This window comes from Mauremys mutica, chromosome 7 (genome assembly GCF_020497125.1).
Source record: "Mauremys mutica isolate MM-2020 ecotype Southern chromosome 7, ASM2049712v1, whole genome shotgun sequence".
NCBI classification, from domain to species: domain Eukaryota; kingdom Metazoa; phylum Chordata; order Testudines; family Geoemydidae; genus Mauremys; species Mauremys mutica.
Genome location: NC_059078.1, coordinates 22,854,558 through 22,871,236, shown reverse-complemented (window position 1 = coordinate 22,871,236; position 16,679 = coordinate 22,854,558). Strand labels below are relative to the sequence as shown.

Genomic DNA, 16,679 nt, shown 5'->3' with positions numbered 1-16,679 from the left:
TGTTCTTGGGACCTCTGAAATATTCTCCACTGGTACCAAGGTCATAGTTGCAGGTAGTACTGAGGCTAGGTGCTTCTTAGCATTAGAGAGCAATGGTGACGCCGGTTGTTGGATTATCATTAAATCACTTGGTACGATAAATCTCTTCAGTATTGAAAAGGTCAGAGTCAGAAGAATCTCCAGCACATCAATTCAGAGTGGTCGGTACTACAGGTTGTGAATGCTGCGGTGCCAATGTGTTGGTACTGGTAGAGGTATGGACAATGTCCTTAGATGGTTCTGTGGTTGTTCAGTGACCAGCTAAGGTCAAGGCATCAGCAGAACTTGATCTGTGCCTTGAATTGCCTCTTGGTTAAGAAACATGAGTTGGAGCATATACATGGTAGGATTTCTGCTTTGATTTATCAGGTCTCAAGGAAACAGACCTGTGTCTGCTGTGATGTTGAGAAAGATGCTCTCCTAAGCCTTTCTCCAAAGACTGGGCAGAGGTGAGCTTACATGCTTCTCCTGACTTGGTAGTTGAAGAATGTACCTTCCTTCAGAAAGAACGAGCCTAGTAGCAAGGGGCAGGCCTGCGGCGTACTGGAGCACTTGTGGAGATAGTCTGATCCAGTTTGGTAGTCTTCTTTCCCTCAGGTTCAGAGGAGGACTTATGGAGCTTTCCAAGAGGAATATTTTAAGGTTGGATTCCCTCACTTTTTGTGACCTCCAAGAAAAAGCACAACATATTGAGCACTGATCTGGCATATGTGTTGCACCAGAAGTAGTACTTAGAGTGACCATCATAGATAAGAATAGCTGCCTCACAGGAGGAACAGGATTTAATACTGGAAACTTGGTTCCACCATCCCAAAGAAGCTCTGACACTGGGAACAACTGAAGGATGGCTAGTCGCACTCCACCCGTAGTGCCCATGGGTGGGATGGCATGGGGGCACCAGGGATGCAGATGCAGCCCAAATGGACACAGCTTTTCAAAAAATCCAATCTCACGCACATGGGGTATATGCACACCAGAAGTGGAATACATGTGGCCATTAGTCAAAGAGCTGATTTTCCAATATTTTGCATTAAAATTTATTCTGGGTCTTGGCTCCACACAGACTAATATTTACAGAGATTTTTCCCATAGTGGAAATCTCTACTTTCTCTCTTCCAGGTTCAGTAGCTTAGAATATTGTGTTTATATTTATTTGAAAATTTTGTGTCTTAATGATTTCAGATCTTAAACTCATTTAACATTAACAGGGAACTGAAAGGCTTTTTATTTAAAAACAAACAAAAAAGGAGATAAAAATACCTTAAAATACTATTAATAAAAATCAGTTTCTCTGCTGTCTTTCATCCTTCATTTCACAAGATCCCACATTTCTTTACATAATGTAAATATAGGAACTAACCTCCCATCACTGAAATGCAGCCATCTCTGGAGCGGAACATGGCTATTGTAGGGCAATGCGGTGTCCTTTCAAATTCCTGTAATGCTATGTTTTCACTTTTAGTCTGCCACCCTGTGATTACTCAATGTTACTACACTAATGTGCATGTAATGTGCTTAGTGCTAATAAATGAACAAACATTGTTCAAAGGGTCTCCATACCGCATCAATATGGATATTTCTTTTTTCCTGCAGTCACCTCGCTGCACTAAATTAACACCACAGGCAAGGGGTGAAGGAAAAAACCTATACCCATGAATGTAATATTTTCTGGATCTTCTCAGCCTCTATCACAATCTCAGCAATTTCTTAAAACCTCTCTTTATTTTGTATTTGATTTTTGTGTTAATTATAGCACACTGTCTCCAATAATATGTACTGCTGTGGTACATTCTGCAACATTTAACCCCTTTTCCCAGTTGTCATTCATTAGCTTCACAGCTTAATGACACAGAGTCAGTAGATCACAATATGACCCTGTTAAAAAAATTTTAATGCCATTTTTACAAATTACAGCATAATGCACTGATTACCAGGATGAAAGCAAAGTCTAGGCGTATGTCTGGAGACCAAATAAAAGAACGTTTGAACATCTGTTCATCCTACAAATGCCTTTAAATGCTTTGATTTTCCCATAATCATTTTGTTCCACCATTTCACCCTTTTCTGAATGTGTATCCAACAGCCTCAGGACAGCAGCCAGAGATCTGCAGTAATAGCACATTATAATCAAAGTTCCTGGGCACACTTAAGTTTTCCTCTTAAAGTTACAACAGGGAAAAAACCCGGTTCTCAGCATATACCACCAACTCTTGGTCCTATAAAATATTGTGCTCTGCTAGATGAGCAGAGTGAAAGGACAACACACTCTTCAAAAGGGGTTTATAATACAGAATTATAAAGCACTAGAATACTGTTCAGCCAAAGAGAGGGTTATATTGACTAAGTAAGTATTCCTAATCTGTATGTTTTCAGATGGATCAAGTTCCAGAACAACTGATTGGCCCATTCAGACTGCCTTGAAGAATGCAAAGAGAACTGGGTGGAAACAGAGAAGGAATTCAGAAAGTTCAATAGAAAATGCTATGTAACAATACATACCTTGCACTGATTGGCTGCCTTCTATCCAGAAGTATCAAAAAGTCCTTTACAAACTGTACAGTCAAGAATCACTTACCCATCACCAAAATGCTACCATCTCTATTGTGGAATGCAGCAGCCAGCAACATTAGTACATAGCAGTTTAGGATAAAACACAAAGACTATCATGTCCTACTGAAACTCACACGGGTATTTTAGGATTGGCAGTTAATAACCCAGTTTGGTATTTGTTGAGGACACCAGAGCCAAAATCTCTACACTTGTAAACAAAACAAAAAAACCCAAAGAAAAACATTCTTCTTAAGCATACTACAAATTCTTTAGTAATTGCAAGCGATCAAAACTTCACTTTTGAGTTTTCCCAAAATTATACCAATAATTCTTAGATTAAACTGATATAATACACAGGCATTCCCTTTGTGTCATCTATTTAACAGTTTTCTATAACACCCATAGTATCTAAGTGCTAAATGGGAGTGCAGTATTGAGTAAAGGCTGCAATATGGGATTTGATAATGACTTAATAGAAAGAGAATGCAATAAATAGTCTATGAAAGATTGTCTGGGGGGAATATGAGAGAGGAGGATGGGAGAGAGGACACATTTTCCTTATAGGAGGACACACTTTCCAGCAGGGCTGGCAGCACAAGTCATATTAAGCCGTAACTGGAGTTGTCTGCCTAATTCCTGATGGATCACACTGAAAGCATACCCCATCATCTTAAAGGATGTGCTAAAGCTTTGGCTGGGACTCACTCACTCAGCAGAAACTGTTTGGGATTATTCCACAAAGCACTTCCTCTGATCTGATTTAAAGGGACACTATGTCAAGCTAGTTTAGGCACCAAATTTGCCCTGCCTCAAGAATGTTTAGTAGGAAATGTTCTCTGGATATTAAGTTGTTTGCTCATTCCAGTTCATCCCTGTCACCAAATAAATAAATCCTACAATATTTTGCTCTGCTGAAAAAAAGCCACCCAAGCCAGCAGAAATGGCATAAACTAACGAACAACCCCTATTCCCATTACTGGATGGCTGATCAATAATGCTTTGGGAAGCAAGAGAGTAAATGATCTATTATGGTTATTTGATTAGCATTCTATGTGATCTAAAGAAATATACTGGCTTGGTGCATGTGGCCCCATCTCATTCTCATAGCTGGTCCCAGCAACCACACCACTTACTGACGGTGAATAGCGTTACTCCTTTTGATCAAATGACGGGGTGAATGTTTTGGTCTTGTAAATCCTTAGTTCAATCCCTGCTCAAGAGTGCAGCATCTGAATGTGTACAACCATTGTTAGTATCAGTGTTAGGGTGGCTTATGCTCTAGAGGAAACAAATAAGGGACACTGGAGAATTGTTATCCCCAGCTTTTATGAGGTTAGGGCAAAAAATCAGAAGTACCACCTATGAGAGCCTTCTAAACAGCTAATAGTTTCTAAAGCGCCTTAGAGATCTTCAGTTTAAAAACCCTTATAACTGCAATATAGTATCTTAATTTAATGAAATAAAGCCAGTCACTATTTCCACAGGCAACTTTTTGTTTCATTCTCACAAAACAAGCACTTTGGTTACAAAAATTAAAGCAGTTCCAGCACATATTTTCTTAGCAATGATTCAGAATAGCTTAGCCTCCCAATTTCCTAAAGAATCAAATAAATAGCCAGCAGACTCACAAAAGCTGTGTGAAATATTGTAGAAAAGCAGTTCTGAACTGCCAGACTAGGAAACATAACAATACAGACCCTGAAATTATTTGCTTACGAGGATGTTCTAACACTGCAGCCTGTCAAGATATAAATCATTTATACAAAACTTCCATACCTGTCTCTCAGACAGCAACTTACATTATTAGATCTGAAAGAATCCAAAACATCTATTTTAATTTTCACCATTTACATTGGGTATTTTTTGCCCCTCACTCAGCTTGGGGCGTGAAATAGACTGGTTAGTTTCATTTACTGGTTCTCATAAAATTTCCCAAATGCTACTGGGTTTGGATTTTGCTGCAGAATGCTTAAATTAAAAGAAACTTAAAACATTTCACGAAAACATTTCTATCAACTGTAAAACACAACTGTACAAATTGGCAGGTGACACTTGCCAAGAGGGACAGCAGGGAAATTCAAACAGCAAAATCAGAACAAACAGATTCTGGAGGCCATGTGTAGTCATGAGGACAGGAGGACTTTCCAGCTTCAGTCCAGGTAGAAGGCGCCCTTATAGGATGTTACTGAGATAAAAAGCCTTTCAAAGTCCAAGGTTTTCAGATAAGAAATTCGTTCCACCTGAATTCATTTCGGTGTGTAAGCCTTTTAAGGACACTTCAGACATCAGCTAGAAGGCCTCTTCCGCCTTCTCAAGATTGAATCATTTTCTTCTGTGTGTCAAAGACGTATCTTTTAAAGAGAAGGCTGATAGTAACAGGCTGGGCTGAGTCAACCTTGCTGCTTTCATCCTCTTTGGCTGTATCTCCCTTCCCTGCCTTGGATTTCTTCTTGGAGGGGACAGTGAGAAACACCTTTGTATCTGGCTTGAGTCCGTCTGAAAAAATCAAGAACATACATGACAAAAAATTGCCTGTCAGCATTTCAATATTACAAGTGTACATCTGAAAACAATGAATACGTGAGTTCATCATTGCAATATACCTCATTTCAAGGATTTATTGGCTAAAACTAAAATTATGACAATCTTTCAAAAGTGCAGTTCAGAATAGTTATCCCCCGCAATCCAATATAGTCTCCTGCATCCTCATTCCCAGATCCAAGTTCTTTGCAAGCTCTAATACAGTCACCCCCCAAGCCATCTCCTTCCAAAGTTCTGAGGGGATAAAAAGTAATGGATTTTTAACAAATCAGATCAAATTGTCTGATCTAGGCCTTTAAAACTCTACAGACTTCCCTCTTTATCCTGCATGGTTGCTTTCCAGCAACCTTTTCTTTCTTGTGAGTGGATTTGGGGCCTAGCATTTTTTAAAACTCAATACGAGTCACATGTAACCTTGCTCTATTTCTGAGAAGCAAAACCAACTTGCCCAAAAGAATTCATATAGAAATCTAACAAGAACATAAGTGACAAATCAAAGATTAAAATCCTGAAAAGTGTAGCTCCATAGGCACCAGAGGTCTTGAATACCTTTGGTCCATTACTAGACTGGCCAAAAGTACACTGCTCAATACACCACAAGTAAAGCAGTGTTGTTTCTGGCTAAAGCACCATATATGTTAACCGGTTACAATTTTTTTTTACATGGCCAATCCTTAAGAGGATCAGAATTTGGGGGAGCACGACCGGAAGTTTAAATACTATGCTCGAAAAGGATTTAAATCTTCTGTGTTCAAACAGGAATATCTGCCTTTTGCTACCTAAAGAGCAGGGGTTTTATTTACCATTTTTATGTTATTTTAATGGGTCACATTGGTGACATTTCAGATAAGAGATACAAGGTAGCCAAGTCCAAATAAATGCTGCAAAACAGGGGAGATACTGCTCCTTGGAGACTGCTCTTGAAGCCTTTTCTTTCTTAAAGCAGATGACAGGGAACCTCTGAGAAGCATATTCAATGCCACATATCTGCGTACTCCAAAATGTAGCTCTCAGGCATTTGGCCAGATTCAGTTCAGGTGTATTTAACCTCGGTGTCACGTAACCTTATCTCAAACACTTAATCAGCTTCTCCCACCTCATTCTGAAATTCAGAGATGGAGTCTTGTATCATGGCTTGACAAAAAGATTGAGATGCTTATGATTTACTGGAGACAGGAGGTCTACAAGCACATGTGATTTGCTCCATTACACACACACACATCTAGTGGGTATTAAAGCTGATTGTAGGGACTCAGCACCAGAGCCACCTTCTCTTCTTGCTATGTCAGATAGTAAATTGCTCCAAGAGGCATTCATGATGTGCTGCAAAAGTGTGTGTGTGTGAGGGGGGAAGGAATCTCAACAGCAAGAGAATAGGAAATAAGCAGGTGCTGCAGCAAAACCATTACACCAGGGGTCGGCAACCTTTCAGATGTGCTGTGCCGAGTCTTCATTTATTCACTCTGATTTAAGGTTTCGCGTGCCAGTCATACATTTTAATGTTTTTAGAAGGTCTCTTTCTATAAGTCTATAATATATAACTAAACTATTGTTGTATGTAAAGTAAATAAGGTTTTTAAAATGTTTAAGAAGCTTCATTTAAAATTAAATTAAAATGCAGAGCCTCCCGGACCGGTGGCCAGGACCCAGGCAGTGTGAGTGCCGCTGAAAATCAGCATGTGTGCCATAGATTGCCTACCCCTGCATTACACTGTCAACTATCCCTTCAATTCCTGTAAGGAGGGTTCTGAAAACACTGTCAAATCCTTGATACACAGCGCTCTGACATGCAGACCACTCAAATGCTCCATGTTGTGGGGAAGTGAGGACAATCAGGTGCTCTCTCCAAACACAAAGGGACGTGGTAGTATGGGAGAAAAGGAACACATTATATAGGTACATAATTTAAAAAATACATGGCCTAGGGTTGGGGAAGTCAAATGTCAGGCAGCATTAACTTTGCATACATTTTACAAGACCTCCTGAAATGTATATGAATGACCAGTAAAAAGTTTTCTTCTTTTATCTTCAGATATTGGGATATAAAAAGCAACATTTATTTCATGTAAAAGTGACTAGGTTAGTTTCTCCCCAGTGGCTGAGAAGTTTGATGATAATTATCCTTGCATGTGGGAGATACAATTAATCAAGTAAGTTAATACAGTAAAACCTGACCTCAAACACATACTATATGCCTCCACTACACCATACACTTTTTTGTTGTTGCTGATTTTTATAAAACCCAAACCCAAGTGCTGTCCACATAAAACCTATTTTACAAAGTTCTTACTTGCATTACGACCACCTTTCATCGTTAAAAATGAAAGAATTTAATCATTTAATAGAAAGTACCTTTTTTACATTTGGAAAGTATCTAGCACATTTTGAATGCTGGAAACAACAGTAATAATAATAGAAATGGAAAAATCTATTAGCTGATCCAGTGTAGGTCCCTGCCTGTGCAGGATTTGTTCCCTATTGTACATTTCCACTCTTTTGACCGATCTCATTGCAAATGTCCCTAACTTACAGGGCTTCCTGTACTTCTCCAGGGAGACTGATTACTTTTCAGACTTCACCCAGTTTAAACAAGGAAGATATGCGGTTTAGTTTCACTTCGGTTACTAGTCAGTTTCCCTTTCTTGGTCTCATCACTAGTATTATGTTGCTGCTGCTGCTGGAACACTGCAGCTATTAGGAAGATGTTTAAATCCAAATTGTCTCAGAAAGGTCCATTTTCATTAACAACAAAAGACCATGAAATATTTCAAGTCATATTACTAGGTTGTGCAAGACACATTTTAATTAAAAAAAAATCTAATTTGGGGGGTTAAAACTTGACAACAGTGGCCGACATTTTCTATCTTGAGTGTCAGAAGCTAGCTACCTAATTCCATACTCAGGAACCCTTCCTCTTGACAACAGGAATAGGTAACTGGCTTGAGTTCCAGAGGTGCAGTACAATCACAGTTCCAAATGAGCAGAGCATCCATAACTCCCACAGAAGCCACTGAGAGCCTGGGGTACTCAGCGCCTTTGAAAGTCAGGCCACTCATAGAGGCCATTGCCTAAATTTAAACACCCACATTTGAACATTTTGATTTTAAGTAAAAATGATGAAAAAAATGAAAATGGAGCCACACAAAGTGTAAAGAACTGCGGGGGGGAGGGAGGGGGAAGGAGGAGGCTTTTTTGTTTGTTTGTTTAAAGCAACCTCCTCTCCAATCCATCCAAAAAAATTTAAACCGAAAGAGAGGCCAAACTTTACCTCGTCTGCAGGCTCCACACCCATTCAGATTCAAACAAGGCATTATGTGCAAGAAGAGTTAGCAGGAGAGATGGAAGAATGTGGCTGTTCCTACAAGTGAAATCATGGGCTGCCAGCCAAATGCAACTCAGGTATTATTAAACTTGCAAGGTATCTAAATTACTTAATCAGATCCCATGGCCCTCATTTTGCAAACAGATTAGGTGGCTGGCATCATACCCTGACAAATAGCAGTTGCTGTTTTTTTCACTCTGGTGCCAGGAGGTCTATGGCTGAAGAGGCTCTATGATACAGAGCAGCACAAAGGAGCAAGCAGAGAGAGACAGGCAGAGAGGCACAATCTAGGCTTCATCTACCTCCGTGGATTTCTCGCGTTACACACAATGCATACTTTACATTTCACAAAACCCAGGAAATGAAGGGAAATATATCTGTCACCGAAGAAGACATCAGCCCTTTAATAGCTGAAATGACAGATATTTTTAGATGAAACTCTAGTTTAACTTACTTACATTAGAGGTCTAATCTCTCCTGAACAATGACTATGTTAGCTTGAATACATAGTGAGAAATCTGTTCCATTAATTAAGTGCTGCCTGTACTAGGATTTGTAGCAAATGTTAATAGATTTTTTTCCTTCCTCTGTTGGACAATTACTTTATTTTGCCAAGTTGCTAATGGATTAAATTTAAAAGGTCTGTGTGTTAAAAAAGACTTTAGCTTCAAAGTTCTAACACGCACCTTGCCCATATTGCTGGGAAATACCTACATATTAATATTATTAATGGGCAGTCCTCAGAGGCATAGTAGATAGCTGAAAGCTTAGCAAATTCATTCCCACCCATCAACCTGCTTTCACCACTAAGTATATAACATAACTCTCCCAGCCAGACCTTATTTAAAATGTATTTATACTGTAGACTAACCTAGGTTAGAGAAGGAAATGTGAATATACAATAGCTCCTGTTATTACTCTGTGGTAAATACCATGTCAGGACTCTCAAACTAACTATAGGATTCTTCTATTTTAGCGAGGACTAAAGGATTCATCCCAGATTGTATATTTCACAATTCCAGAAAATGCAAACTTTGCATGCAAATGAAAAAAAAAATCCCACCAGGAAAATTAATTTCAAAGCCTCAGAATGGCTTCATACAGCAGAAAGATAATGATTTTTTGGAACAATTTTATATTTTCAACAATAAAATAGGTTTTGCCCTAATTTGTGTTACATTAGTTTTAGTTTATAAAACATTATTATAACCCAGATTTTCACAATTGCACAGGCAATTCTTGTCTAATTACAGAAAATATGCAATCACAACAATCTGGTACCCCGATAACATGCAAAGAAATTCTGGGCTTGTATTTCTTCTTCCTCTTCTCCTATCAAATACCTGATACTAAGTATCTACCCAGTCAGCTCTGGCAATAATTCAAAGGCTGTGCCAAATGGAGTTTTAAGGTTCCCCTGATGCTTCATCATGGCATGATCATTTTCTTCTTCATACCTACCTGATCCCTCTAATAGGGTCTGATCCAAAGCCCAGTCACATCAATAGACCTTTTCTCATTATCTTCCATGGTCTTTGGATCAGGCCTATAAGGAAGAGATGACTTCACTGCTCCTAGTCAGTAGCCAGGATAGCAGATGAGCATTTCCCCCAATACTGCTCTGCAAGAGGACCAATTAAGAGGTGCTGGAAAAACAGAAATCCTTCAGATTTCCCCTCTTCTTTGAGTTCACATAGAAATATCATTAAGTAAAAACAAAGCAAAAGTAATCCTCTGCTGCATACAAGAGTTCATGAACGATTCTTCATATGTTCATTTATGATTTAGGTGCTGGCTAATACGGGTCAAACAGGTGGTAAACTCCTTCCAGAACTCACATGCTTAGAAGATACGTGAGGAATGAATGCCAATTCCTCCATGCAAGTGATCCTCCCCCTGCCTCATCAGATCCTCTCTCCAGCTTGACCCACTGCCTAACTCAAATCAATTCCTTCACTTCCACTTGACTGTATTCACTCCTCTATCTCCTCTCCCCACTGCTGTATATTTTTTAACCTACTATGTGTAAAAGACAGTTACTTGTTCCATAACTGGTGTTGTTCGAGATGTGTTGCTCATATCCATTCCATATTAGGTGTGTGTTCTCGCCACATGCACTGGTGCTGGAAGTTTTCCCCTCAGTGGTATCCGTAAGGGACTGGCTCTGGCGCCCTCAAGTGGCACGCACATGCCATGGTATATGGGGCACCGCTGGCTCCCTCCACCCTCAGTTCCTTCTTCCAGAAACTCCGACAGCGGGGAAAGAGGGTGGGTCATGGAATGAACATGAACAACACATCTCAAAAAACACAAATTCGAGTGCTTGCTCATGTCCATTCCATATTAGGTGACTCCCAAGCAGTACCAACCGAGACAAGTAGGAGTTCATGGATGTGTAGATTGCAACACAGCTCTGCCAAACCAAGCATCATCTCTGGCCTCCTGAGTGATGGCATAATGCGCTGTGAACATGTGAACCGAAGACTATATCACAGCTCTGCAAATATCCTGGATGGGAATGTGCTCCAGGAAGGCTGCCAATGACGCCTGGGCTCTAGTCGAATGGGCCCTCACGTTCGGCAGTGGTGGGACCTGTGGCAGCTTGTAACAGGTCCGGATTCAGGAGATGATCCAGTTGGAAATCCTCTGTGAGGACACCAGAAGGCCCTTCATCCTGTCCGCTGTCATGATGAAGAGCTGGGTTGACCTGTGGAAGGGCTTGGTACGCTCCAGATAAAACGCCAGGACATGTCTGACATCCAAGGCTTGCAGCCTCCTTTCCTCGCGAATAGTGTGCAGCTTGGGACGAAACACCAGGAGGAAGATGTCCTGATTGACATGGAAGGAAGACACCACTTTCAGCAGAAAGGCCAGAGGGGGTCGCAGTTGAACTTTGTCCTTGTAGAACACCATATACGGTGGCTCCGATGTCAGGGCTTTAATCTCCTACACTCGTCTCGCTGATGTGATCGCCACAAGGAAAGCGACCTTCCATGACAAGTGGGAAAGGGAGCAGGAGCCCATAGGCTCAAAGGACAGGCCCGTGAGCCTAGAAAGAACCAAGTTAAGGTCCCATTGTGGGACAGGAGCCCAGACTGGCAGGAAAAGCCTCTCAAGGCCTCTCAGGAATCTGCTCGACATGTCATGCGAAAAAACTGTCTGATCTTGGATCGGCGGGTGGAAAGCGGAGATGGCCGCAAGGTGCACCCTGATGGGAGAGAGGGCCAGCCCCTGGTTCTTAAGATGAAGCAGGTAATCTAAGATAGATTGTAAGGTGGAGTGTGACAGAGGGATGCTACGCTCAGACGCCCAGTGGGAGAACCTCGTCCACTTGGCCAGGTAGGTTGCTCTGGGGGCACGGGGGATACTGAGGCTGATGGCTTGTCTGAGGCCCTCACAACCGACCTGAGCCCTTGAGAAGCCTGAGTAAAACTCCATGGGGGTACCAGGCTGAGTAAAACTCCATGGGTACCCCTCCATGGGTACCCTGGGGCCATGGGTTAGATGGCGATACTGCCGACACCAAGGGTACTGCCGGTGCTGGGTTTTGGCCCACCGGCAATGACTCCTGTCCAATGCCGGAACTTGAGCCCAAGTGGTTGCTCTCAGGTGACCACGAGCGAGTAGATCAGCTATCCTGGTCGCTGCAGTGCCGATTGCTGCACCTGGACAGGGAGCTCTCCACTCGGGATGAGTCCCTTCTGCAGGTCCTCGGAAACCAGCAGTGTTCGGCGACAGCATTAAAATGATCCACGCCTCACGCTGCTTGATTGGTACCGGGATCTGGAGTGGGTCGGTCGCCAGGAAGACTCTCTCTCCAATCTTGGGGATCCATGACATGGCAAGGCGTACAGAGGAGCTGTGGACTGATGACTCCACTCCTGAGACAGACTGTCCCGGGCTCGCGACGGGTGACGAGCTATGGGTGAAGCACTGGGCAGGTCCCAGTGCTGTTAATGTTGGGAAGGGTGGACCTCTGCAGGCCTGTGCCAGGTCACCGGCGAGGCATGCCTCGAGTCCTGCGGGTGGTGCCCTGAGTCCGGAGACCAGCGAGGGCTTCACCAAGCCTGCCTCTCTGCTTTCAAAGCCTGGTGGCTCCCTGCGGGTGAGTGCTGGTGGGACGTCCCCCACAATGGGGAGCAATGCCGCTGAGACGGGGACCTATTTAAAGGACTCAAGGTGCATTTACCCCTAGACCGGGGTACCGCCGTAGCCAGTGTGGGTGACACTGGTAGCGCCAGGATATCCTGCACTGGCTGCAGGGCCTCAGGTGTTGACGGGACCTCTAGTTGGCAAAGGCCCCAGTTACTGTCTGTGTGGCAGGCATGGGTCGGGGTGGGCTGGACCACTTGACCTGAGCTCGTTCCCGACTTCTGGAAGGAGGTATCGAGCTGTCCTCCTCAGGCCTTGGCTCCCCTCCTGCCCTCTCCTTCCCCTTGCGGGATGTAGGAGATCTTCCTCTCCCAGTCTTCTTTAGCCGCCTGGCAGGTGCCAGGGAAGGGGATCGGCACCGGTCCGTTGACAGTGGGGTGTTGCATATTGATGCTGCGGTGCACGGGGCAGATTCAGACCTTGACTGCTCCGGTGCCAGAGTTAGCGCTGACTCCACTAGGAGTGCCTTGAGATGAAAGTCCCTCTCCTTCTTAGTCCGAGGTTTGAATGACTTGCATACGGCACTTGTCACTTATATGCGACTTGCAGAGACACCTTAAACAACTATTATGCAGATTGCTAATGGGCATTGATTTCTTGCAGCGATCGCATGGCTTAAAGCCTGGGGACCAGGGCATGCCCCATCCCTAGACTAAGTCCCGTTCGGGGCCAACCAAGTAAAAACACTAACACACTAAGGGAAACTGTTAACTACGTACAACTGTTTTACAAGAAAAGTTCAAAATACTGAACAAAGCGAAAAAAGGCTAGCTGAAGCAGCAGATGTTCCAGCACCGTCACTGGCTGCAAGAAGGAACTGAGGGTGGGGGGCCAGAGCCGGCCCCCTACAGATACCACTAAGGGAAAAACTTCCCGCACCGGTGCACGTGGTGAGCACACACACCTAATATGGAATGGAGATGAGCAAGCACTCGAAGAAGAAGCCTTGCTCCTTCTTGTTCTTGTGGATCCCAGTCCACAGCTTCAAATGATCCTTTAGCCCATTCATTGCTCCATTCCTTCTTTTGTTTCGCTGTCTTCTGCTCCTCACCATTTTTTCTGACCCTGAAAAGGTCTGCTAAGGTGGACTTGGCTATTTCTCCTGAAGTCTAACCCGGTGGTTCTCAACCTGTGGTCTAAGACTTCCAAAGGGTCCGCTCCGCCATTCAACATTTTTATGGGTCTTCAAATGAAAAAAGGTTGAGAACCCCTTCCCGCTCCAGCTCTCCTCTGCTTTCTGTTCTCTTTCCACCTAGACATTTCTCTCTACCCCATTCCCTGCTCCAGCTTTCCCTCTTTCCTTTTCAGGTTTCCTCTGCCTCCTCATTCCTACTCCAATCTCAGAGGTCTCCTTTACCTCCAGGAATGGCTCGTCTCCCTTAGAAGACTAATGAAATGCTGAGTGACTGGAAAACTGTAAACGGCTGAATGCTACATATTTTGGGGGAAAGTAGTAAAAAAATGGAGTAACTCCTATGTGCCTAGCCAGAGAAGGAAGTAACAGCCAAGGCACTGACTAATCACAATATTGTGAACAGGTGGAATGATATACATATGGGGCGTGCCCTCTAACCCAGCCAAAAGAGAGGAAAATGTACAGCTGAACTTCAAACCCCCCTCCCTGAAATAGGCCTGGGTGCCCCTTATATTAAGTAACAGTTCCAATTCTTTACTGCAATGACAATTACAATGACACCTAGACCTGATATCACAAATTTCAATAGTTCCTTTCATGCTTAAAGATCCCAACATGCTTTATATACTGCATACTACCAATTACAGTTATTGGGGTCCCATAAATACTTCAGTATCAGTAATCTCTGCATTACTGGAACAGAGCTGCCTCTGGATTGACATGCAACCGGGTGGACAGCCAGCAGGCTCTACAGCTGGGTGGGGTTGAAGAGTGTGAAATTTGAACCAAAGAGACAAGGGCAAACGTTTACATTTCTGTTTCATGGGAATTTTAAATCTAATCAAATACCTGCACACATTAGAACAGTCTACTTTAATGTGGTAACTGATTTTTCTATAGGAACTACTACTAATGCTGCAACTGCACAAGTAATAGCAGCTGTGCAAGTAGTACTGTAGATATGCCCCAGGTGTTTTTACCACCATGTCATGGAAGTCTGCTCTAAGCCAGAGCCCTGTCTACACTAATGGCTTAATACTAGTGCATCTGCACCATTACTAGCTGTTACTGGAATATGGGTATTACTTATTCTGGTGTAGGTGCATTTATCAGTGTTAGAGCCTATCCTTGATTTGTTGCTGGCATCTGCAAATCTCCAATATCACCTGGTGCTGTGGCCCCACAGATCTCACAAACTAAACAAGATAGGGCAAGAAAAGCCCTTGGATGGGAGACCACCAAGGAAAGCACAGGAGCTGCAGAAAGGCATCCTGGTAATTTAGTGAGTGGCAATCTTCCCTCTGAATCAGTATTGAATGAATGCCACAGTACAGTACTAGGGTCTACATGCTGCTAGGCAGGACCTGTCTTTTGGAAACATAAAACCAAGGTACTAACTGTCTGCGGTGATGAAAAATCTCACAGCACTTTTCAGAAGACTAGGCTGCCCCAATGTCCTCACCAAATCATGATTTGGGTAATTATATTCTGCCTGCAGCAGCTAAATTACTCCTGAAGTTCCAACTGGATACAGTATCACTACATGTCCCCAACTACTGTACAGTTTTGCCATGCACTGCTGAACAGCTGCTGTGTTCCACCCCTGAGCATGCTGCATTTCAGTGGTGAGTGAACTGAGAGCTTGTGTGCAGGCGTCTGGAATGAAAGGCATTATTATAAGAATTGTTATACTGGAACTGGAATTACCAAGTGGATTTCATTATGGTCTTCTGATTATTAGGAAAGAGCTGCTCTTTCTTGATGAGGAAGAAAGAAGCTGTTTTAATTCTGGAGAATGACCTAGGTGAAGTTCAGGCCAAAGCTGTATTTGGAAAACTCTCACATAAAGCTGGACACAACCCTTTCATGCACGGTGCCAATTCTGCACAATGGCTTGAACTGCACCCTCCGGCGGTCCTTAAAGGCACATTCTGTATCTTGGCTTTCACTGCTAGCAATCAAGAAAGAATTCAAGAAAACAAAACTGTTTCCCAAGCACTGTTTGCTGGTGCCATAATTAATATAATCAAACAATTCCACAAATTGCTTCCAATTGCTGGCGTCACTTTCATGTTCAGAACCAGACTTTCAAAGAAGGGCCCTTCTTGTCCTACACTCTTACAGAGGTAACTCTTGGTTCACGCAGTGGTAACAAGGCCTCACTAAATAATATAGGGTAATTTGTACTGTAATAGGTCCCTAAGGCACTATGGACACAATTTGAAATGCCATCTAATTTTTCTTTTTTAATTAAAAAGCAGTTACTATATTTAAATGACAAAACAAAAAAGTTCAGAGGGGACAATTTGAAGGTTCCCACAGCTTGCTGTGGGTCTTCTCAAGGTCAAGAAGAGTTTTACGGGCTCAATTGAACACAGGAGGACTATTTCTTTAATTAGCTCAGCGTCCCCTCTGCATAAAGTCAGCATTTTGATTCATACTGCTAAATGGAACTCAGGCCCTAGTACTGCAAGCCCCAGACCAGAAACATTTACAGTATTTACTAACACCTCCATGATTTCTGGCTGCCCTTTCCCCCCGCCCTAAAAGAGTCCTTAATTTACCACCTAGATCAAGCAGAATGTATCAAGTGTGCATTCAGTGTGCCACTCCATCCAGAGGTTTACTGGTCCACCCCATAGTCAGCAAGCTGAATCTGCCGGAGGATCGATGTGTGCAACTCAAACTTCCAAAATCAGTGTAGCATCATCATGATGCCGATCATCAAAATACAATATAAATGACAAGATCCAGCATCAAAATTTGATTTGTCTAGAAGGATGTTTACATTCTGGTGACCCGTGTAAGCATGTGGAGTCTCTGCTGCCCGAAGCACTGAGATGGGACAGGTTTTTCCATCTATCTGCTCCATTGTGCATTGTAATTTTGCTCCTTAAACTCTACATAAACCACTTGAACAAGCCACGTTATCCACTGCCA

The 16,679-nt window shown here is 42.8% G+C and overlaps 1 protein-coding gene across 4 annotated transcripts in view; it reads right to left on the bottom strand.

Annotated features, from left to right (window-relative positions):
• Window positions 1–1,095: 1,095 nt before the first annotated feature.
• The window catches only part of EEFSEC (eukaryotic elongation factor, selenocysteine-tRNA specific), a 187,085-nt gene continuing 171,501 nt past the window's right edge, over window positions 1,096–16,679 (bottom strand). For 2 of the 4 annotated variants that reach the window (XM_045025148.1, XM_045025146.1), the window contains exon 7: window positions 1,099–5,085. In XM_045025148.1, coding sequence (XP_044881083.1) covers window positions 4,901–5,085 — 185 coding nt within the window. In that variant the 3' untranslated portion in view covers window positions 1,099–4,900. Of the gene's footprint in view, window positions 5,086–16,679 lie in introns of all 4 variants that reach the window. The other 2 variants (XM_045025147.1, XR_006581210.1) reach the window with 2 other exon arrangements.